Raw genomic sequence first — 25175 nt, 5'->3', positions numbered from 1 at the left:
CAGAATGTGTCACTACAATGCCCCCAATAATGAGAAAAGTCCATCCTGTCAGTCTTTTGCCTGCTCCACTTTTCAGAAAATGTGTGCCTAAACAGGCCGTTTGGAGATTTTCCCTTCATGACATCACAAAGGGCAGAAACCCCTCCCCTAGTTGGGTGACACTCCCACAGCTAGGTGTTTGTTCTGCCCTCTGAGTCTGCCTTCTAACGGTAAACAACGGGGGATGCAGTGAGAAAGCCCGAGCCACCCAAGCCCTTCCAGAGAGGGGCGGAGTCAGACACAGCTCATTTACATTTAAAGATACAGACACAGAAACAGTCTGTTCTGAATAGGGCAGAAATAGAGGGGTTCATAGGCATGATTAAATACAGGATCAGAGTGAATTTATAACAACATACTTCAAAGACATGTTTTGGTTGAGCTCTCAGACTTATTTAAACTGGTTGAAAGGAGGATCATATGTGACCTTTAATACATTTAAAAGAGAGTTATTTGGCAATGTTACTGCAAGCAGGTTTGGGTAAAGTAAAGTTTAAAATAATCCACATTACAACTTCACTCACCACAGCAATTTGTCCCAATATGGATAAAAGGTAATTTAACTGCTTAATTAATCATATAAAATAATGTATAAATATTAAGTAAAGAGTAAACCAAACTGAAATGTTAGCATAAAAACATAAACTGTAAAGTTATGTAAAAAGAGGTGATACCATAACAGTATATGTCACATAATATCCTAATAAATAGTGTAAACATGTGAGTACACTCTAATTATTCTACAGTACGACTTTTTCATTATTGACAAAAGTTTTTTATATTAATTTCCTTCATATTCTGTAGATCTTTTAAACTCTTTCACTGTTTCTTGATTTCCAGTTTCAGACAGCTCTGAGTATTAGCTGTAGATTTAGTTAGTGACACACTGCAGGTCAGAATTCATGTCAAGCGTGAACCTATTGAACTATTCCTTTCATTCAGTCCTTCCAAAATGTGGCTTATTTTGAAAGTAATAATGAATTCACCTGACTTCAGTTGGACTCTGAAATACAAGACCTTCACAAATAAAAGACGGAGTTTGTACTTTACAAAATGATCTACTTCTTTTAAACTATATCCCTACAGTCTCTCTCTAATTTTCTGACATATCATCTCTTAGATAGTATTACAACTTTATGTAGCCTATTAAAAGCTTAGTGCTGAAAAAAGAGAGCATCAAAATCAAGTCATTAAGGATTCTACATTTTATATATGAAGTAAACTAAGCATGTTTATGAAGAAATAGTATCTTCTGTTTTGACTTTATTTAAAATGTATCTAATAAACAGCAAGACAATATTCCTACTAGTAAATGTATAGTGAATCTATTTTGAGCAGAAACAATTGGTCTGGTTGAAGCTAATGGTCAACTCATGTCCTGTCAGGCCCACAATGGGTGACGTGACGCTTGAAGACTTAATGATGAGCTGAATGGCCCAATTCCAAACAGACACCCACTAAACGACTGCTAGAAATTAGACAGAGCTGGCTTACATCAGTGCACACCAAAGTAGAAACCAGTGGAGGAGGGACTCGCAAGTCACCTCTGAAAGCAGAAAAGCCTGCAGCAGCTGCCCACGGCTGCTAACACTCTTCTGCCCGTTAAGGCGTCTGCTCAGCGCACACACCCACAGAGAAACACACATTCACCCTGGCTAAATGTGTCTACTTCTTTATTATAGTCTCACAATATATACAGTAACAACTTGTCTATGAAATCACATTAAAATGTTAGCATAAAAGAGAGCAACATTGCCTGCTCTAGAATTTCTATTGTGAGAGGTTCTGATTCATTGCAAATGAAAGAATGATGAGAGGAAGAGAAAGAGAAAGAGAGGACAGAAAGAGATAAAAAACAATAGAAATGTTAAAGACTTTTCAATGGATACCTCTTTGGTTTAATATCCTAAAATCCTCATACATTTACAGTAACTGTAACCTAGATTACTTTCTTGCCATTTCATCAGAATGATTCCCCATGGATTCAAAGACCATTGGTTCACGTTCATGGTGCCCCTAAGGTTTCCACATCGATCATCCTCTGACCTCGGCAAATCATTTGGTTTAATATGACATAAGATAAGACATACTTTACTATCCCCAAAGGGACATTTTTCTTGGACTAATGATTTGAAAGGTAACTCTGCAACGTTTAAACATTGGCTGTGTTTGAATATTATTTCGGGGTCTAACTGAAAGAAAGATACCAAACGTTTTGAAAGTGACCCAAACATTCCCGGCAGCAGAAACAAAAAATGCTAACATTGTCTTTTGGGGCAAATGCATCGGATTAAAGTATGTCTCCTATTTGTCAATGAAAGACTAAGATTGTTTATTTGCTTTTTGAAAACCTTGGGGAAATGGGAAATATACCTTTTGTTTGAAGAGTTAAACTATTGTGTGAAACCAGAAACAGCCACATCAATCTCTCTTTAAAACCACCTCCATTGACAGAAAATAGACATCTTACCTTACAGAACATAAAAGCTACTTTACTATGACAACCTCAATAATTTTGGCCGGCTGTTGCTGCGATTGATCTAATCTAACAATGTTTAACACACAAAGAAATACTTAAACAAAAAGACACTATTTAACACAGCTTTGTAGTGTTACACCGACAACATTTGATTTATCACTAGTATGTATGCTGTGTATGGAGAAAAGGTGAAAACGTCTCCCTAAAAAGTGCTCAATGCCTATGTCAAGATCAATGCTCAATGTCTCAGTGCTGTCAATTCATTAAACTTGACCACATTCACATATTAGACTGTATAGACTGTAAATATTAATGGACGGAGCCTGAGTGACATCACACATCTGTTACTGCAGGGGGCTTTGGAAGCATGTTTACAATGTCCTTGGCTGTCACCATGCTGGAAATGCTGTCTCACCCTAACTTTCAGGCAACCAAACAACAGGCTTGGTTGAGCTGGAGCTAAGGCGGGTTTAAATCCTCCCGACAAACCGTTACATCGCACCCACCTGTCAGTCAAGTCAGCTACGCTTCTCATTGTGAATCACTTTCATTCTTCATCAAATCTAAACAGATGAGTTATCCAAAAATGTGCCCCTTTCGAGACATGAGCTAATCAAAACCAATTTTGTTTTTTGAACCAAGCTGTAAACATATTAACTTCTGCTGTAAACAAGACACAGAGTAACAAATATGGGTCTACTACCACGACTACTGGCCTGGTTGCCTAGATCTGACCCACAAGGCAATTGAATCATGTTGCACACACATGAAGAACTGATTGACTTCACTTTGCAAGTGTATTTCATACTACTCTCTCTATTTAAAAAACACTTAGGTTTTCTCAAACAACTGTTTTCCTATTTCGCACTTAAAGTAAGTAAAGTAAAGTAAAAGTTTATTTATATAGCACCTTTCAAGAGCAGACGTCACAAAGTGCTTCACAATAAAACAAAAACAGAGTACAAACAGTCATATTAAATCAAATACAGACAGATCAATCAAACTTAACTTCGGCAAGCTTCACTAAATCTGTGGCTTGCTAACATTTTCACGACATAGCTGTGATCAAAACAACTGTAACAATTGAATTTCCCCTATGGGAGATCAATAAAATGTCTCTTATATTATCTTATACCACATCTAACAGAAAAATGTCTCCATCTAACCTATACAAAGGGTTAATCTAGAGATGTGACTTATGTGTCTTCTGCAAGGAAAAAAAAGTTTTGTTTTGACTGTGCACTAAGAAGTCGCCTCCATGAGGGAAATACGGCCAGTGGAACTCCTGGTAATGGAAATGTATTGCCCCCCCCTAATCTGATACAACAGCTGAGACAAGAACCGATCCAATAAGAGCAGATTTGGCGAGGCAAACTTTCCTTCCTTGCTGTGTAGATCTGAACATATGTAGCTGAAGTGGAGGGGTCAAACTGAACTGCTAAGGCTAGCAGGCTAACACTCGCACAAGCTGAAGTTATCCCTGTTTTAACACTTCATTATCTTTTCCTTCTGTCTCTGCCCTTGCACCAACTGCTACAGAATCCTCCAAATGCAACTTGTATATTTTTAGTATTCATGATCGAAAAAAAAACACCACAATCATTCTTTGTGAACAAAAATTAAAGCCTCTCCCCCTGTCAGAAATTGCAAAATTCATAAATTTCATCTCATAGTAATATAAGTAAAAGAAGAAATATACATATAATGAATAATGATGAAAAGTCCAAAATGTATTCAGAAGAAAAGTGATGTTGAGAAACTAATCAGAGGAGGGATTTTTTATATGTGCTTTGTTTTCCCTTAGAGAAACTGAAATGCACTTTCCTGACGCTAACATTATATTGAGCCGCTGCTGGCCAATAAACATTTTACTTACAGGAACTGTAACAGAAAAACAACTATTAAGGCTACATCCACATTAATGTCTTCAAACAATTAAAATAGTGCACTTGCTGAAACAATGTTCAAACAGTTATTCACTCTCACCAAAACCTCTCAATGAATATAGCGGCAATACATTAGTTGAGTTGCCGGAGAGCATATTGAAGAATTGGGGAGTTAAAGAGCAGAAGATGGAGGACACCAAAACAGAGCACAAAGTAAAGTGAACATTAGTCTGACATTCAGGAATGTCATTATAGTCAACTAAAAGTAGGATGATGAAAAGAGTCTTATGGCCAAGTTTGTCACACAAAAAACAGAATCCTCAAACTCCATTTAGCAGCTCGCCATGTCTCAGTGAGTGTGTTAGAGCCATCAGTGTTCAACAGGTGAGCCTTCATTTATGAAGGTGGCATTATGGGTATTTTAGTAAGTGTAGGTGTATGTTATGTCGTTTGTTGTGGGAAGTGAAGTAAAGTATGAAGTGCACACTTCTCATGTAGTGAAATGAAAGTAGTTTGCATCACAACCACTACTTTACAATAGTTTTATAGTTAGCAGCTAGTCGCCATGCTAAAGTCAACTGAAATAGCATAAAGAAACTAGCTTTCACTGAACTACAGTTCAGAGGGTCATAGCAAGAAAGCGTACACTTAGTTGAAAGTCATGTCCAGCTTGTCTGTTCAACACACTTTGTGTGTTTGTTGTTAACAGCCAGCTTGTTTAGCATGCACTAGCTTCTTGTAACATCTATATCTTTCAAATGCTTAATATTAAGGATTTGTTTTACTATCTGATGTAGCACAATATGAACAATGTTGGCTGCAGTGAAATAATTTTCTGAGGCCGGAAAAAACATTTTGTTATGATTAACTTATTATAAAACATAGCATGGCCAGTAGGGATGTAATGATTCACTCAACTCACGATATGATTCACGATATTGTGTTCATGATACGATTCTCTCACGGTTTATTTTACAAAATGAGACTGTAGACAAATTATGAGAGAAAAAGATTCCTTTAGGGGCTGCAAACCCCCTTGTCAGTGTGGTTTGGCCTTTTAATGGGTTTTTTTTTCTCGCAACAAGGGGAGGTGATTGGATTGACTAGTATTCTACTCAGGAAATAGGCCTTCTTCCCTCGTAGGGGCAGCCCTCTTACTCAGAATAAGCTTTATTGTCCAGGTATGCTTACACAAACAAGGTGTTTGACTTGGATGAACTATGCTCTCTATGTAGACAAAATATACAATTAAATATCAACAATAAACACAAAATAAACAAAGACTAAAATGTCCAAGGCTAAATGAGACAGTAGTGCGGTGGTGGGTAGTGCAAACATGCTGAGATTAGCATGCTGATGTTAAATGAAACATGCTCGGTCACTTTCGCTTGTTGAAATAAGCAACTGTCAGCTTACAAGTTCATCAACTTAAACAATGATGGTATGTCTCAAAGACTTTCAAGCCCTCACTAAGTAGCACGTAGCAGTCTATCAGATGTGCAGAGGTGTGAAAATAGGGTGTGGGCTTGAATTTCTGTTCCAAGCTCTCTTTGTTTTATTCTCGTGCCTTCAGTGACAGACCACCCAACAGGCTTTATTCCTGCAAAGCCCAACACACACGCAGCAGACGGCTAACATCAGTCTGGTTCTGCTCAAGGTTTCTGCCTGTTAAAAGGACATTTTGACTGGATGGATTAATTATAGGTCTTTGTAAATAATAACAAAGAGTACACTCTGAACCTGTAGTGTCAATGCTGCTATACAAATAAAGATTTATTGATTGATTCATTAATTATTCCCATTTGTACAAGAACAAGAAGGCATGTTGTTTGACACATAACAAAAGGCTTCCAAAGAGGCCAGGGGCAATATCGATAAATAGTAGGGCCTTGTATATCAATAAGTATGACCATAGTTTTCTTCAGGACCAATGAACCCTTTGACCGTCTGACCGACAGCTTGAACTGTCACGCACAGCTTTTGATCAATTACCCGTGAAAGAAAAATACCACTGTTCAACCTTTGAACCAAAAATAAGGCTGAAACGTCTTCCTCAAATTAACACTGTAAAGCATTTGCCCACCTCATATTGAATATCAATAATGAGAAACACTTGGCCTGCTCACTTTTCTGTTACATGAAATGAATAATTGGATCCCACATCAGGCTCTAACATGTGTCTGCGTCCCTCTAAAAGCCTCACAAAAACACATGATTCATCATGTGCATCGGTAATTCCAGTGTATCCAAGGGAGACCACTGACAATGCATAATCATATTAATGGAAACCGATATTAACACTTCATCCAGGTAATGATATAGGCTTCTATTCTTGGTGGAGCTTTGAGCAAAAGCAAGGTCAGTGCTCAACAGCTTTAACAGATTGTTCCTGATGTCCAATCTTGACAGAGATAGAAAACAGTGACGTCACAGAGGAATCTCCCATAAACACAGTGCTTATCATACATCAGGTTAACAAGGGAGGCTCTGCGTATGACTGACATCACGGTGATCCTGATCAAATCCCCTGGTGGACAACTCATTTGTCATTGAGGCAACGAGAGGTCTACCATCCTGAGAGATTCTGCAACTCAGAGGATTAGGAAACGCTCCACTAGTGTAGTTTGTTTTCATTCATTCTGATTCGTTTCTAGATTTGTTTATTTCAGATGACTATTTCTTTCAGGTAATAGTGGAAAATTTGCAGAGGGAAATCTCACAAAGGTTATTAATAATACTACTATTAAAATCTGAAGCTAAGAAAATACACCATCCAGACCAAGTTTTCAGCAGTAGTCATCACTGTTCTGGTTCTTGTGTATGGATAGAATATGTCATACAAGTAGATGTATCCTAAATGTATCAACAAAAGAAGAATGGCAGCCCATTATATAGCCCAGTATATGCACAATGATACGTGCATATACCAAAATATCTCACTCTGGCTTGAATGCTCATTGTTTTTTTTGTTTTTTTCTGGTGGGTCCGCATTTTAAAAAAAAGTGACATTGTTGTACCAAGCCCAGTGAATCTTCTGATAAACATTTGTTTTCTTCTAAAACAAGCTTTGTAGTAGAGGATTCTGCAGCATGCTGGAATTGGTATTTAAAAATAAAAAAGAATATTTAACTTGTGGATGCAGTTAACTCAAAGTTAGGCTAAACATGGCTCACTGTCACTGCTTCATTTAAAGCTCTATGATGTCTGTAGCAATCTCATCCATCATCACTAAAGATATCTTTGCCGTTATAAAGGGAGAGTTTGAGAGTGTGTGTGTGTGTGTGTGTGTGTGTGTGTGTGTGTGTGTGCGTGTGTGTGTGTGTGCGTGTGTGGGGGGGGGGGGGGTCAATCAGATTAAAATAATAACTCCCATTTCTTATTCTTACATGTTTTACATGAGTAAATATTTAAATGTACATGGACTTCAAACGTCACACTATGGAAATATCTAGAAAGTGTTTTTCTATTTTCAGAGATTTGTTCCACATATTTCAAACACAACCACATGTTGGAACCATGTTGACATCAAATATGAAATACTGGGGGTTATAATGAAGCACCAAAGGAGATAATGGTGGTATGAAATTTGACAAACAATATAAGACTGCTGTTATCTATAATCTTACATTAATCACATTACTATGTATCGTCTGAAAAGTAAACAAACCTGATTCTAACCAACCATGTTTCTAGCTGAAGTTGGCGTTTTGTTTCTAGCAGAGTAGCATTAATTGTGTTTCCTGTCAAGTACTAAACAACAGAGAGGCAATGTTGCAACTGGCTGGTGAATGCAATGGAGACGATATAAACCAAAACAAGCTAGAATTTCAGGTATTTCACCTCTACCTAAATACATCAAGAGGCCACACAGATAACATAAGATTAATGTTCATGTTCCTCTCTTTCTGCTCAACACATCAGCTGACCTTCTGTCAGCAAAAGGGACCCTAAACCAAACATTTTTAATGTCTATAACCACTATAACTGAGACAGATTTTAACAAAGAGCTATACTGCATTAGGTCTGAAATCCTTTGTTTATACAGTTTCCCCAGCAAGCTGTCACAGTGAGCAGTAATGTAGATATTCAAAATGAAGTAAAAGGATAATTTCCCCAAGAGAATACTTAACACGCATGCACAGGGCTGGGGCTGTAAAACTGGCACATAATGGAAGTCCCACATAGCTGCTGTAATGAAACTTTTTATGTAATTGTTGTCATCTAAATATGCTTTGACACAGGGTCCATTTCACCTCTATCAGTAATGGGGGCTTGAAATTTGTTTTGTTTTTTTGTTGTTTCCTTGTTTTTCCAAAAAAGAAAAGAATAAACTACAACTCTCATCAATGAGCATGGCTTGGATTCACTCAGCCAAACACTAACTTAGTGCAAAAATGAAGTTTTCTTACATGTTTTCTGTGTTGGTGCAGAGTAAGGTGGATCTGAATGTACTTACTCTGTAGAAGCCATACAGGTGGAGCCAATGTTGTGCTGCTGCAGATCACTACCACTTTGAGGAACAACATAGGCCACACAAAGTGAAGCCACTATTGATGTGTATAACAAAGACTACATTACCCCTGGTCAATTAGATTCCCTGCATTTCATTCAATTGACAAACAGATTCATATGACTAATGAATGTTTTGGAACCTTCTCTGTTTGCACTTTATAGCATCTGTCTTCTTCTCTGGTGTTTGCAGATTTCTACCTTGAACTACTGCCCTCTGCAGGCTCCAGACATGTGTTTTACATCACTCTTCATGCTTGTGGCCTGTTAGTCTATACTTGAACAAGAGATTCATACAATACATTTCTGAAACCCACTCATTGACCGTAGTTGTGGCCACAAAGTTGTCATACTTCGATAACTTTGTTAGGTTTCTTGTCTTCCGACATGCATCAACAATGATATTATATCCCCTTTGCTTTTTGATACAACACTTTCTGTAACTTGTATTGCCATTGCTTAAGAGGACTCAAATTTATTATGAATTAAGGATGAGAAAAACAACACATGCTATTCTCCCAAGTCACGCAGTCCAAAGAAAAGTTACAACCTCCTGCCCCTATTCTCTCCACTCTAAACTCCTTACATTGCCAGAAGTCTTTCAAACATCTTGTGCAGTTTGTGGTAAAAATATTATACAGATATATGCTGATTTTTTGTGTTTTATTTCACCTATTACAGTTATATTTCTTTACTCTTTCTTTCAGAAAAGCAATGGATTCATCAAACAACAAGTGAAGTTAAACCTCTGCTTTTTTCCATCAACACAAGAGGGTCAGACTAGGACTAAATTAATCCAATTTTAGTATTTAAAAATCCCAAATGTTTAAAACAAAAACCCAGGAGGATTCAAAATGCTTTGTGATGCATTCAGGGAACACAGTGAACTGTTATCTTCAGGCTGCAATATTAGCCTACATACTTGCTCATTGCTTGAAGTACATTTGTTTTACATACAACACCATTAAACTTTACTAAGCGATATGGACATAACCATCATATTACATAGCCTATAGACATCCTGTGTATAATGTACCATATGTTGCATGTTATTGTAGGGTTTGGATAAACGTGTGGCACTTTACTTTGTGGTATTTTTATGTAATATCTCAATAACATCTCCACTTGGCCTTGATGTGTGTTGATGGTACACAGAGACTCTCAGTGGTGAGTTTATGGCGACCTTATCTCACTTAATTATATTTGTTTTAATCTCCCGAGGCATCACTAAACATTCTCTCGGGCCCTTAATGCTGTGCAGTGTCTGTCCTTCTCCCTATAGTGACTTTTCAGTGACCTTATCGCACTTTATGGCGATTTTTTATGTCCTCTCACTGGTCTTGGGGGGGGGGGCTGGTTAAAGTGGGCTCAAAACTGACAAGTCTGGGATCTTGAACACAAGATCGGGATATTATGGGAAATTACGTAATACCCCTACGGGATATTAAATGGCTAACGATATTTGGCAACTAAGTCAGAAACCCGCTCGCCTTGCGTAACAGCAGGGCCCGGGTGTGCTGCGAGGACGGATGCGCAGGTTGCCGTATTGGTAATGGATTGTAAACATGGACAGCCTATAGGCCTCGGCTGCCTCAAATATTCTGATGGAGAAGAGCCACCTTCTCTCCCCGCCACCTGCAGAATGCGCAAGTCTACAACAAGCCCACTGCAGCCCCGTAGACCTTCTGATTTATTGCACTGCACAAAACAGATAGCGGTGGGCTTCAGCTGGGATCTTCGCATATTAATGCAATGGAAAAACAAGAGTACAAGAAAACAAGTGTGTCGCTGAGAAGGCGCTGCAAAATATGCATAGTGGCCTACAAATGAATAAGAGGCAGTGACAGCCCTCCTGATTGATTTAGACGAAGATATATAAAAAAAAAAAAAAAAAAAAAAAAAAAAAAAAAAAGCACATAGGCCTATTCAGTAATTCCGCTCAATCGATGCTTACCTCCAGCGTTCGTATCTCCTTCTGTGTCAAGTCGTTGGATGTGGCACATTTGGTCCGTAAACCCTCCAAACTAGAAATGCTTATGTCTATCATATTTTGCACCAACTCGCACTGCTGCAAGGCTTTCTGCAAACTAAGATGCTGCTCCTCGCTTTTTGTCATCTCCTCGTTCATAGTTTGGCAAGCAGTGGTCGTTATTTTTCTCCCGGTGCACTTAAAAAGAAAAAAAAAAAAAAAAAAAAAAAAAGAACAAGAATAAGAATTCAGAAAGGAAACGTGGAGAAGCCCACGGAGCAGATGAGCCACCTGCAAAACGCCATGAAACGAGATGTTGTAGGTTTACAGACGCGGCTTGAGCCGTGAGAGAGTCGACTCCATTGCAACAACAGTCCTCGTAGTTCCTGCAGTTTCATCAAGGTGTCTCTGCTTGAAGGCTAAATCAAACACAATGTAAAGATACCGAGCGGGACTACGCGGTTTGCCACAGCATCCATTGGGTATCCCTTCCTCTCAAATTGACGTTGTTTTTTTTTTTTTTTTTTTAAATAAAAAGGAGAAGCTGCCCTGCGCGTCAAAAGCAGACGTATTGGGGGGGGGGGGGGAGCCTGGCGGTTTTCAGAGGTGCTGATGTGTGGATTGGATGCAGGTACTCCCTGTCTCCCTTGGCAGCAGCTGCATCCCGGTTCGCTCCCACCACACCGACATGTTTCCTGTCAATCAAACCCACAGCAACAGCAACAGCATCGCATCGCCCAGGCACCCACCGTGAGGGGCCGCTATCGCGAGATTAGAGCCAAGTGCAGAAAACGATGCTTTATGGCTTCAATTTCAACCATCAAGATCTGTGTGTGCGACCACATTTACACGTTTTACAGAGGAAAGATGAGAGTCTTTGTTCATTTATCATGAAATGTACACACGAGAATATCTACTTTATGTTTCGTACTCACCAATATTACATAGACAGTTGAAATGGCATTTTTTTTCATTATGCCTACTTTGCAGTTAATTTATTGTATTTTAGTTTTTTGTTTACGTTTTTGAACCTTTGTGCCTATGTGTGTGTGTGTGTGTGTGTGTGTGTGTGTGTGTGTGTGTGTGTGTGTGTGTGTGTTATTATCCTGTCCTTGTGTAATCAGTTAGATTTTGTTGTGTCTCTTATCCCTGTTATTATTTCTTTATATAAAACCTACTTTTGCAAAACATCTTGATTTTAATGAGACTACCTAAGTAAAGGAAAACTGAGCAAGGTGTTTTACCACTGAGGAGGAAAAATGTCTTATTTAACTAAAGTTAGACTAGATCACCAACCAGGGCATGTAGACACTATTTAAATTATAGAGACACGTGCAGTCACAGGCACTTTTGATTGTGATTCCATGTAAGACCAATATGATAACACATGTAAAGTTGGAGAGAAAAGATTTATTCAAAAGCATCATTTACATCATTATAGAAATTCTCACATGTGGTGAAGATTATTATTAGAGACTTGCATGTAGGATCTGCTTTATGTATGACAAAAAAAAACCTCAGACTCATTTTGTTTATTCAATTCCCCTTTGACTTGAATACAAATGTAAGAATTTAAATGCTAGGTACATTTTCACAACAGAGATTAAACTAAGGTGACTGTATTGAAAAGTTGCAACATCTTATAGATGAATGTCTTATTGTGACAATTTGCTCTCTCTATAAAGGATGGGTGAAGGTATCCCAGCAGAGGGAGGGGGGGTCTGAACTGCAGGCCTTACTTTTTGCTCTAGAAGAAATGTTTTGTCTTTCGCAGTCAGTTTTCATCGTCCATAAGGACTTTCCATCACACACACACTTTTTACAGTCGCCTCTCACATCACAGAGACTCCGCCCACATGAGCTGACAAAGTCATCCGATTGGCTGTGCGCCGTGACGTTTGACGCACGCTTGCTGAGGAGCGCGGCAAAACACGACCAAGGCACTACAGGCAAAAGTAGAGTGGAAGTTTCCAATATTCATAAAGTGTTTGAAACATATTGGAGCCTAATTCACAGTTAAGGACACATGGCTTCAACCAGTAGAGCGTCTTTACAAACCAGAAATCTACCATGGTGAGTTGAAGGTGGCTGTTTATCACTGAAAGCTGAAATTATAAGTGCTAGCTGGCTAACACTTCTCCTGTGTCTTGAAGCTAGCAGCTGGCTACACAATATAGACTTATGTCATCTATGCTTACTCGTGTGGTAGCTGCAAATGACAGCATACATATTCGTCATACATATGAGCTAATTCACTCATCAAACATGGTCTTGTTGCAACTTGAACCAACTTCCTACAAATCTTTTTTTGTGTAAAAGATGATGCAAAAATATTGATGCCGAATTGATGAGTAGCACATAAACATCTGGAGTATTGGACTTTTGTCCAAAGCTTATTGCATGTACTCCGAAACTTTGACGTAAGAAGCTCAAAGTGGTCAAAATGTTAATGAAGTTCGTTCTGTAGTTAGTACCGAATACCGAAAAAGGTGCATATACGTGTTGTGATTTGAGTTTCCTTCTTCTTTACTAACATTAACTCACCCAAGAGTCACAAGTGCTCCTCTGCAGTGATACAGAAGCGTTTACGATTGAAAGTGAAGTGTCTGAAATGTCTGAAATTCCACATCAAAAGCAACATTGATGATCGATTTGTCCTCCTTTTTCCAGGGTTGAAAAATACAGACCAGAGAAACTTGATGATCTGATCTCACACAGAGATATTCTAACCACCAGTAAGTATTTGGTCTGTCAAATGTATACGTAACCCTCATAATTAAAGCCTATGAGAGTTCCCCTGCTACACTTCGCATTATAATTATTATGGTCTGCCTATAATTTTAATGTTGATGATTTACTGCTAGAAAGCTATTCATGTGACTATAGCACTGAAGTGTTGTTGACACTGTAGTTTGCAGTGGTGTATTGGTTGAAAGGATTGTCTTGAAAGCTGTTCTTATTTTTTTTGTCCACCCATATACTTGCATAGCTGAGGCAAAATACTAGAAACACAACTTAATTATAATACACTATATGGTCCACCAGTATAACCCCAAGTTTAACGGAAGTAGAGTTATTACATTTCTTACACTTTCAAATAAAATGGAACATTTAAAGCTTTTTAAAAGTAGAATTCACAGCAGAGAAGTTGTATTAGATCATAAAATTGTACAGGTTTACCTAATGTAGTGACCAGTGAGCGTATACGCAGCACTTTGACAACACCTGTGTTAACTTTCCAAGCTTTCTGGGAACTGTTCGTGTTCACTGTTCCAGACTTTTGCCTTTGCTCTTTTCAATGGTTGTTTTGATAAAACAATTTGTAATTACATTATCCAATGCCATGGCTATCAAAACATTTCTCTTGTTTTATATTATTAGTTCTTTTTATGAAGTTCAAGGCGTATTCTGACAGTTCATTTTGTTTCTATGTTTTCAGTCCAGAGGTTTATCAGTGAGGAAAAGCTTCCCCATCTCTTGTTCTATGGCCCCCCTGGTACAGGCAAAACCTCCACCATCCTCGCCTGTGCAAGACAGTTGTACAAGGAAAAAGAGTTCAACTCCATGGTGCTAGAGGTACACTGGACCTTCTACTTATCAGCTTTTTTTTTTAATTGCGATATAAGGGCGTCTTTTGGCATCTTACATTGTCAAAAGTTTTTGGATGAGATCTGTAGCTCTTAAATTTGAAGTTTCACTCATTTTCAGCTAAATGCATCAGATGACAGAGGTATCGATGTTGTACGAGGTCCAATCCTGAGTTTTGCCAGCACCAGAACCATCTTCAAGTAAGTGTAAATATGAATCCAACCTTTTTATCTTGTTGACTTGTTGAGTGTTTTCTTTTATCTGTAGCACACGGCTGGAGGAGAATTATTTAAACTGCTGCCTTTGTGCCTGTCTCTCTTGTCCTCCAGGAAGGGCTTCAAGTTGGTGATACTGGACGAGGCCGATGCCATGACCCAGGATGCCCAGAATGCATTGCGGCGAGGTAAGCCATCTGTTCGACCGGGCCTCGCCCAGTGTGAGCCACACGGCTCACTGAGCAGCCAGACACTATGCTTGCTCCTGAATCAGTGACTATCTGCTTTATCACCCTGACATTTGTTTTTTGTTTTTTAAATACATGTTTGATGATTTCAATTAAATACAGATTTAGTTAAAGTGGGATATTTTGCCTTTAACTAAATCGAATGTGATCATAGGGCATGGATTTCAGTTCAATGTTCCATCTTTTGGTGGAGAACAATTGTGTCCTGCTGTGCAGATAAGTTTACAGATTTAGTGATAACTGCACAATTGATAAAACTTTTTTCTTAAAGCCCAATATTAGAAAGTCATCTATCAATAAAAGGTTTACAACTTTTCTTATACTGAGTAAGCAGTTTTGTACCTGCTATGTGTTTTATTTTATATTAATTACTTTATTAGACTTTTTTAAATGATGGATGATTTTTTTTTTTTTTGATGACCACAATGTCTTATTTGATGACTTTCATTTTTGGTGAATATTGACAGCTAGATTTCAGAGCAGTTGCACAAGAGGACTTTGAGACTCACACATGCTAGAGCTGATTGCACTTTTTTTTTTAGTTAAACATACTCATGTGTTCTTCTCTCTGTTGTCCCTCTACGCCCCTCTCTCAGTGATTGAGAAGTTTACAGAAAACACACGGTTTTGTCTCATCTGTAACTACCTGTCCAAGATCATCCCGGCCCTGCAGTCTCGCTGCACCAGGTTTCGCTTCGGCCCGCTGTCGCCAGACCAGATGATCCCTCGGCTGGAGCATGTGATCAAGCAGGAGAAGTAGGTGTTTGCATTGGTTTACTTGCAGTGGCTGATGAGGAAGAAGCAAAGGGTACATTAGAAAAATATCATTCTATTTGCAGCAACATTTAATATGGTTCATGGTAATAAATGTCTTAAATCTGGATTGTTTAAAGAAGAGAAAAGATACACTTTGACAGTAACACATGTGTCTGAAGTGTGATACATCTTTGCGTGTTTCTATTAGCCTGACTGCTGATTGGCAGAGTAAATCTTTTTGTTGCAGTATCGACGTGTCACAGGATGGAATGAAGGCCATCGTGACCCTATCGTCAGGTGATATGAGAAGATCGCTCAACATTCTGCAGGTAAGAGCAAAAGCTCTTCCTCACAGATTATTTCAACCCTGTGTTGCTGTTTTCTTGAAGTTTCTGTGTTTCATCGTCACAGAAGGCTAAACTGTAGAGTGTGTGCATTTCCCCCGTGTGATCACAGAGCACCAGCATGGCGTATGGAAAGGTGACAGAGGACACAGTGTACACCTGCACGGGTCACCCCCTCCGCTCAGATATAGCCAACATCCTCGACTGGTCCCTCAACAAAGACTTCACCGCAGCGTATAAGCGTATCCTTCAGATAACCCCTTACTCGTCTGTCAGAATCATTCACATAGGAAGATCAACTGTGAAATTATAGTCTGGATGTATGTTCCATGTAACCTTGAAGCTTTAATCCATCTTGTGAAATAGGAACAAGTAGATTCAATTATTATTTAGAGTTAAGATAAGACCTTAGATTCTAGAGCTGCTGCTTACTTACTTACTACATCCTTTGAATTACTACGTTTCAAACCGGTGGATGTCATGTTGAAATGGATGAGGAACATTGCCCATGCTACATATGGTTTGGCAGGATCTGTATGAAATGTTTGGATTTGTTTCGAAAAACCAGACACTGACTTACACCAGTTTGGATGTTTGTTTGCAGTTCCTTAACACTCTGTCTACAGAAATCCTTCAGCTGAAGACGTTGAAAGGTTTGGCCCTGCACGATATCCTCACTGAGGTTCATCTGCTCATACACAGAGGTGAGGCCACAGCAGATGGAAACACAATTTCAAAAAAATATATCATCAATTTCTCCAAACTGGGTACAAAGTTGTTTTTTTCTGTTTTTGTATGAAATTGTTTTGAGCTTTAGTTGAAACTGTTAATAGAATACTTTTAGGTTTTGTTGTTTGAACCTGAAGTAAAGTCTTTTTTAGCTCAACATCTTTGAGTTAAGAGTGTCCTGATAGAAGCACTATAGCATGATGGTAGGCAGAAAAAGTAACTTTTAAAAATGAAATAAAGAGGATCATAATGTGTAATGAGATATTGACCACTGATTTAAAACAGAACATTTGAATCCAGCTTCTCCTCTCTGTAAAGAGTTCTGGTGATATAACATTTCCTCATTTAGATGCTTTAGCTCCTTTACCTTGAGCAGTTGTGAGTCTCAAACGAGGCCCCTGGCTTGATAACTGTAGGATGTGTGGGCGGTCTACTGTTGACTGCCACAAGACTAAGCAGAGTCAGGCCAAAGAACAACCAGGTCTGTGCTTGCTTGATATGATTCCCTTTACCAGCACTAAAATGTTTGTTATGTATTAATGCTGTTCACCTGAACCGTCATCATATATAGGTTCTGTATCAATTGGTGACTTTTCCCTATACCTCATAGTCCTTTGGTAGTTTGTACTAGATGATGTTGTGGATTTTTCTGTTGGCAATGAAAGATCTCAAGTCAAAGTCTTTTGTCTTTGTGTGTTTTATTGCATATAGTAAAGAGTTCTTTTGCAAAAGGGGTAATCAGCTGCAAAAGTAAGTAAGTGCATCAAAGATTCCCGGGGCAGTCCAGGTTGCAGAGCATATTTATACTTTCACAGGGCGTAGGTATTTTGCATATACATGAGTGATACATCGTCATAGGTTTCAGCTTGCCCTAGTGACTACGCCTAGTTTGCCATGGTGATTTATCTAAGCAAGCTTCTTTCTATAAGGTACCTGGTACAGAAGAACACCAACAGAAACTCCTTTGTCCGGAGGGCACTGATTTAGGATCATGCTGTACTCAGATAATGAGGAAAGTTCCTGTTGGAGATATAGGCCATACAAAGAAACAGTTTTTAATTGCTAAATGACGCACGAAGATCTAAATCTTCTAAGTTCAAACGAAGACGACAGACAGATAGTATTTTTCCACTACAATGATCTGGAATGTTTTTTTTTTTTTTCTCCCTCCAGTGGACTTTCCTCCAGCGATTCGAATCGGCATGCTCATCAAGCTGGCTGATATTGAGTAAGTGAGATCACTTATTCCTCCTCTCATAAACATTATTATTGAGTTACTGAATATAGAAAGTTCATTTCATACAGGCGTCCAGATGTGGGAAACTGTTGCCTTTGCTCTCATAATTTGTCTCCTCCTCAGACACAGGCTCGCCTCAGGCACCGATGAGAAGATCCAGCTGAGCTCCATGGTCGCAGCCTTCCAGGCGGTCAGAGACCTGGTGGTCAGCGAGGCCTCATAGATACAGAAATCCAAATTCTGTTTTTTGAGTGCAGACAGCTCAAACTTTCTCAATAATTCCTCTATGGCTACCATTAGTTTAAAAAAAAAAAAAAAAAAGTCCCTCAATGAAATCACAGCCACACCAAGATTTCAAACGATATTGACTTTGTTTTGTTATCTCCTTCTTTGCCACCTTGATGTCTTAGTCGCTGCAACAATAAACTTTAAATAGCTGGCAAGAACTCCAGCTGTGTCTCAGATTTATGGAAGTGTTTGTAAGGTTTACTATTATTTCAATTCCTGTGGCTTGCAACAATACCATGAAAAGCTAAGCGCTAATAGGTGGATGTTTTCTTTTCAACCAAACACATGATTTCATTGTTTTGTACGCTTTCATGATGGGTCAGTTAGTGAAATATCTTCTGGAGTTTGCTGATTTAGAAATGGAAAAAAAAACAGAAGCCTTTAGGCATCCACTGCATGTTTGCCCACCACCGCCGCACAGAGTTGATGCTAGCAGCTAAATGAGTCACTCACATCTGCATATGACCCGAGTGAAATGGAAGGCAGTGGTTTGTGTAGCTGTAGTACCAAAAAAAAAAGATCCACTCTTCGGGGCTTAAAATACGGGCATTTAGCAAAGAATGGAGGATAGACGTATGGTAACCAATTAATTCACTGATGAAAACAAAGGAAAAAATATGAAATATTCCATAATGTTAAAATGCAACAACAAATACATCGGTGTAAGAATGGGTCTTGGACATGTACATGTGTTTTGTATCTGTTTATTAAAACTATTTCCTAAAAGTCTAGTTTTCGTTTTCATATATTTACAATTAGGATGTGCAGGATCAGTAGTAGAATGCATGTGCTGCTTCATGATAAACACAGGAATTAGAAATACATTTTATATGTACACAATAAATTAGAAAGTATAAAATTGTGATATTCAATTCAAGCATGTGAACATTGAGTTTATGCATCATCTTACAGTAGTAGTGCAAAAATGAAATCCTTAGTGTAGGAATGGGTTGACATTAAGATATGCTCAATGTTGAAAACTTGTAGCAAACAATAAAGGCATTCTTTTTGAATAATGAGATATGATGCATAACAATCATTAGCTGTAAATGTCAGTGGTTACGTTGCGTTAGTGTTCCTATTTAACCCTCCCAGTCCTCTTCATCTGAGGAGTAGCAGGTTTTCAGGCGGTCTGGGATGTTCCTGTAAGTGAGGTACTCGAGGATCCGTTTGGGGAGGGGCAGCGGTTCCATCTGGTGCGTGGAGACGGAGTCGCGCAGGATGGATCTGCACAGGTGCCTCAGACAGGGCACCGTCCTCGGAGCGTTCCAGAACCTTACGTGACCGTCTCTGGTTCTGGAGCGAGAAGGTTTAGTTAGCGTGCTGTCGAAGCTTATACCTGAAGACTTTAGTCATCTTTCAAGCAAATTCAAATGTATATACACAAAACAATATGATGGCATGAGGATTTTTTTTTTTACCCTGTGGCAACCACTCCCCCTTGAGGATGGTATTTGCAGCAGAGTCCATTTGATTCTCTGTCAGCTTTTGTCTGCATCACCATCCCTCTTTTTCCTGGCTCCCAGACGCGAAGAGCTCTGCAATTTTTTGAATTATATTTTGCAATTTCTGTCGGTTGAATCTATACTTGACATAAAAGATTTATTAAATGGAACTTATAAACGACTCACCTGTCATCAGTCACAATCGCGACATGCAAACCATTGGGGGAGAACTGTATTGCTGAGATTTGGTTTTGCCCGTAGTCTTCAAAGTAGTCACTGTTCATAAAAAGAGTTTTAAAATAAGTAATGTTCTGAGTAGCCCAAGTCGGAGATCCTTAATATTTACAATTTGAGATTGAATTTGAATAAGAATGGGTTTAATTTGCCACTATTGTGGCCGGCTGTAAATACAAAGTACATTTTGACACTGAGAAGTGAGCGTGGACTTACACCAGAGTGGCCAGTTTCTCCGCAGTGTATGGATCCCACAGGTCGATCCACCAGCTGGAGCCTCTGAAGGCCGCCGTGGCGAGCAGCGCCCCGTCAGGAGAAAAGTCACATGAAGACAGCAGGTACAAGGACTTGTGGGTCCCTCCTGTCAGGTTCCTCATGAAAGTGTATGAGCGCAGACTCCACAGACACACCATCTATAGATGGCAAAATGAAGACAGGTTAATTAGTTGTAGTTTTCTATTTGAAGTAATGAATGTAGGTCAAGTCTGGGATAAGTAATTTTGCCCCGCGGCATTTGGCAGAGATTGCAATGCTTGATTCTATGATCATAAAAATCTGGTGTTACACAAGGTAAAGCTGCCTGCCTTTTTATTTTTGCACATGAGAAAGTGTCAAATTTACAGATTAATGAGCATGAAGAGCCTCCAAGTGCTCCAAATGAGGAGAACAAAGAATAACACTGATGAACTCTGACGGCCTTTAAACAGCTTTACACAGGAGCAAATGAAGTGAGCCCAGGAAACAAACCTCATAAAATGTAAAGTCTTTAGTAAATCCGATTTTCTTTTTAATTTAACTGAAATTAGACATCGGTTCTATGTTTATAAAAACCGGCTTGTTTGTTCAGTTAAAAAAAAAAAACTGTCTGCTAAAATGTGTCTATACTAATGGAGAGTATCTACATTACCAATCTGTTCAGAAAACAATATGTCAGGCAGCTTGAAGACTTCAGGTTTTATAAAGTGTTACGGTTAAACCGGTAAAAAGTATATGAATGCATACAAATAAAACATGCCTTCCTTTAATGCATGCCTTAGTTATAAAACAATAAACAACTGATTCACTCACTCTGTCAAATCGGCCGACTGAAGCAATCATGCTGCAGTCTGATGACACGCTGCAGCAGCTGATCCAGTCTTTATGGCCAGAGAGCACATGCACCTTTTTACCTTCAACAGACAGAAACAGAGAAGTGTAATGATCCGAGTGAGACACACTACACAAGAGTGGAAATGAGACTCCTGTGTGTAAACATGAACATTTGTTTGCTTTAACCTCTTCAATCTGAACAAACCGTTCAGCATTGTTACGAAACACAGGGGTGAAGTGAAAAATACAGACAAAAGCAGAAAAATGTTTCAGTGCTGATTAAAGAAGTGGAATTACACAATCTGAATGCTAACTACTCCACTATTTATCAATGACTACAGCAAGCCTTTAGCCTGACTGTCATCTTTGTTTCAGTTGATATCAATGTAGTGTGAAATGAGTTTGCAGAGTCCTGAAACTTGTTTGGTGATAGCCTCTCAGCGAGGTCATGTTTGAAGAGGGCAAGTTCAATAGGTGTATTCAAGGATGCTCCGACATTTGACATTCAGTCAGCTGCGAAAAAGCTGTGCTCAAGTGAAGCGCCCTGGATCTGTTTTTTGAAAAGTTATTGCACTCTTGACTTATTTTCAACGGACAAACTGACTTACAAGATTGAAAAAGCAACATGTTGGGGGATCAACAGTCCCTTTTGTTCAAATCAAAAACTGTAAGTCATGAATAATATCACTCCGGAAACAAAAAAACAGAAATTCCTCATTCCCTCCTTGTGCCGCAAACTTTTTTCTGGCTGGACAATTTTTCGTTTTCCACCTACTAGAGTTTCCTTGTTCACTGTAAAAAATATTAGATTGAGTTCATTCAGTTTTAGTTTGTTGATATACGGTTTCTTAATAGAAGCTGACTGTCAAGTTTCAAAAATCAAAACTGTGTTAGAACAAAATTAACTCTAGAATATATTTTTCAAACCACATGATGAGGTGAGTAATAGCCTCCCTGCGTGTCTACAGCAGTTGTTTGCTTCAGGTGTTTACTTGTGAAACAGTAAGTTTGCATTGCATTCTGAAGAGCAAACAGTGCGTATCGGTAAGGATTGTTGTTGAGCACATCTTAAAATGTCATTACAAGAGGAGGCACAACCCAAGATCTTTGGAAACCTTGAAAAACATTCCATTGATTTTGTTGTTAAAGAAGTGGACTCTTTCAAGGCTTGTACCTTTGTGAGCCAGGTCCCAAATCCTCAAAGTCTTGTCCCGGGAAGATGATATGAGTGTGAGGGTTCCATTCTGAGGAAAGACCAGATCCCTGACAACGCCCTCATGACCGTGGAGATCAAATACAGCCTCACCTTAAAAAAAAACATGAAAAGGCATTTTAGAACCAGCTTTAGATTACTCATCGTCTTGAAAAGATCACACAGATGAAACCCTCACCTGTTAGAACGTTCCATATTTTGATCACCCCGCTCTCCAGGCCTGTGGCCAGTAGCAGGCTGTTGTTCCCTTTTGGTGGTGTTCTGGCGGGGCGTGCAGCTGATCTTGGAGGTCTGGGTCCGAAGGTGAGGCCCCACACTGGCTCACCACAACTGAAGCTCTTGTCCCCTCGATCAATTTCTCCTTTCTGACTGTCTCTGTGGGCGAGAGGAGTATCAAGTATGCAGTAACCATGGAAAAAAAAAAAACCTGTAGGTGGTGTGAAGCTGGAGCAATGCTTTAATGATGCTGCCTTTGGATACAGTTGGAAAAGTCTGAATACTCATGGAGTAAGTTAATAACACACATTTAATCTATTTCAGTAATTATTAATTCTGCAGCTTCCATAATGTTGGTTTATCCAGCTTTTTCTTCATATTACACTGGACTGTACATGATCATCGCTCTCATTGTAAACACAAAACCTCATCACTTAATGTTTACACCAAAATCTATTTGTATGACAGTGTAAAGGGAACAATCCAGTATTCAAAGATTCCAGTGAATGTTAATCAGGTTTTAAGGCTTGTTCATTTCATAATTGACTTTAGACTGCCATTGGATTTAGTTATTGTTATGCTTTTGAGAATAGTGTGTGTATATAAATCTGGCATGTTTGTCTAGTTTTCAAAAAAGGTTTAAAATATGATATTGCACAGATTCGTTTGGCGCCTCAACGCAGGTTACCAGGACTATTGAAAACTATTTCTGGACACTTTCACAGCCTGATCCTGGGTTAAAAATGTCAATATGGCGTACTCCAGGGGCCAAAAGCGTTCCTATAATTAAGACACTGACATAAAAAAAAATGCACTAAGTAGAAGGAAAATGTGTTATACAGGCATAAAATGACCCATAATTATTTCAAGCCTATTTTTTTTTTTTTTTGCTGCACATTTAATTCCCCCCTTTTTCCTTTCTATATCATGCCTTTTTTTTTCCCCTATTGTCTTTTCCTTGAGAAAATATTGTAATGAATTCATGCATAAATCAACCACATAAATTCCCTCAAATTATACTTCTTTAAATTATAGCTCCTCTGTGGATTCACCTGTCTACTGGCTGCTATCTACTTAACTTTGAATAAAAAAAACTAATTACAATATTGATAATTTTACTCCAATATGATTTGGCACAAACAACACAGCCTTCCCCTGAATATAGAATATCCGAGTGACACCTGAACGCATCATGTGTGGGATTTACATGTATTCAGGTAAAACCTACTCCGAGTCCAGAGGCCAGGCGACAACCCACACGATCCCGTGTCCCATCGACCAGGCGAACCAGGCTCCGTCCGGGGAGAAGTCCACGCTCCAGGTCTCACATCCCGCTCGGCCCTCCAGGGACGGAGGTCTCCTGGTCTTCAGCTCGAGGATGAGAGCTGGGTCTGAGGCTGGAAGAGGGCGGACAGGCAACATCAAGTCAACACATACACTCACCCTTCACCGAGTCACAGTGACAGCGGCTCTCCTCCACATAATCTAATCCCCTCTCCCCGCTCGGCTGTCAGGTTTCTCCGCACGTCAATCGCTACGTAGAGACCGCTGCTTAGTTACGGTTACCAGGCGATGAAAACGCGCTGACATTATTATTTACATTTGTCACTTACATGTCCGTTTTAGCTCCGCGCTGTTTTCCGTGGAGCACATTGTTTTTTTTTCTCCACCCCCCCCCACACACTTCACATTCTTCGTCTTTCTGAATTTGTCGTCCGTGTTTCAGTCCCACCGCCCATTTAACTATTCAGGAGGCTTCCTGCTGTGTTGTGACTCCTCGCTGTGTGTGATGCTGTACTCTCTGCTGTGTGGGGAAATGCGCGAGTGAGGAAAACAAAATGTTCAGCTGATTTCCTGTAGTCTTGACTCACTTTGTACCATTGGCTGCGGTGTCGCCCAACGTCGTCACGTTTTTCTTTCATTACGTAAGATCACAGAGCTACGCCACGCCCTCTGATTAATTTATAATACATGAAGAATCTCTGGTTTCACTGTTGATGCTTATTAACAGCATGGGAAGCTGTCATGTTATGAGGTGATGTCATGACTGTAATATGTAGGTCAGGTTTTCCTGAAGAACATTAATCTATCAGTTGTCAAAACATGTCCAAATGTAAGACTGGACAGAGAAACCTAATCTCAAAACATTTTGACCTTTGGAAACCTTTTATAACCAAGTCATAAATGTTGTTAAACAACCATATCAAACAGAAAACAAAGACCGAACACTACGAGGATTCAGGTCTAAATGTTGCTGTTATGGTTTTGTATTGGGGTCCAGCTTTTAAAATCAAGATTACAATTGAATATTCCCCATTGTCTTATACTGAGACTTGAAATGTGATCCATGGAAAGTAAATCTTTATCTGTTTGTATAAACCTGTTTTTATGACAGGAAATGAGGGGAGTGGGGAAGACGAGCATTAAACGATCCCGGCTGTGAGTGGCACCTGCAACCACGGGTCAAAGACTATAGTCTCTATATATCAGGCGCTTAATATTTGATTCCAAGAAAGTTTGCTGGCTTCTGTGATAGAAATAAAGCCGAAACTTTCTGCTCTTAAGTGTGTGAGTATACTGAGTTCTGTAAATGTTCTGACAAATTATTTTATCTTTTTTATTAAAAGTGAAACATATCTCTTCAATTGATATAAGAAAATAATAGTTTAAAATAATGTATTCATTAAAGAC

At 39.1% G+C, this 25175-nt stretch overlaps 3 protein-coding genes across 4 annotated transcripts in view; 1 reads left to right on the top strand and 2 right to left on the bottom strand.

The window, feature by feature from the left end:
- The window catches only part of ksr2 (kinase suppressor of ras 2), a 95630-nt gene extending 84022 nt beyond the window's left edge, over positions 1–11608 (bottom strand). For both annotated transcript variants that reach the window (XM_020636647.3, XM_065948143.1), the window contains exon 1: positions 10868–11608. In XM_020636647.3, coding sequence (XP_020492303.1) covers positions 10868–11041 — 174 coding nt within the window. In that variant the 5' untranslated portion in view covers positions 11042–11608. The remainder of the gene's footprint in view (positions 1–10867) is intronic.
- Positions 11609–12777: 1169 nt separating this feature from the next.
- rfc5 (replication factor C (activator 1) 5) lies at positions 12778–19013 on the top strand. Its single transcript, XM_020636618.3, has 11 exons — positions 12778–12955; positions 13553–13617; positions 14322–14458; positions 14591–14670; positions 14800–14873; positions 15530–15689; positions 15937–16018; positions 16146–16275; positions 16660–16737; positions 17936–17990; positions 18123–19013. Exons 1-11 carry the CDS (start codon positions 12909–12911, stop codon positions 18220–18222), a joined length of 1008 nt encoding a protein of 335 aa, XP_020492274.1. The 5' UTR covers positions 12778–12908; the 3' UTR covers positions 18223–19013.
- wsb2 (WD repeat and SOCS box containing 2) lies at positions 18976–24346 on the bottom strand. Its single transcript, XM_020636617.3, has 9 exons — positions 24098–24346; positions 23713–23881; positions 22447–22643; positions 22230–22361; positions 21035–21135; positions 20183–20379; positions 19919–20008; positions 19709–19825; positions 18976–19583 (listed from the first exon to the last, which is right to left on the bottom strand). Exons 1-9 carry the CDS (start codon positions 24135–24137, stop codon positions 19370–19372), a joined length of 1257 nt encoding a protein of 418 aa, XP_020492273.1. The 5' UTR covers positions 24138–24346; the 3' UTR covers positions 18976–19369.
- Positions 24347–25175: the final 829 nt, after the last annotated feature.

This window comes from Labrus bergylta, chromosome 2, assembly GCF_963930695.1.
Source record: "Labrus bergylta chromosome 2, fLabBer1.1, whole genome shotgun sequence".
In the NCBI taxonomy this organism is placed as follows: domain Eukaryota; kingdom Metazoa; phylum Chordata; class Actinopteri; order Labriformes; family Labridae; genus Labrus; species Labrus bergylta.
The sequence above is the reverse complement of the archived record's forward strand: the minus strand, read 5'-3'. Positions and strand labels throughout refer to the sequence as shown.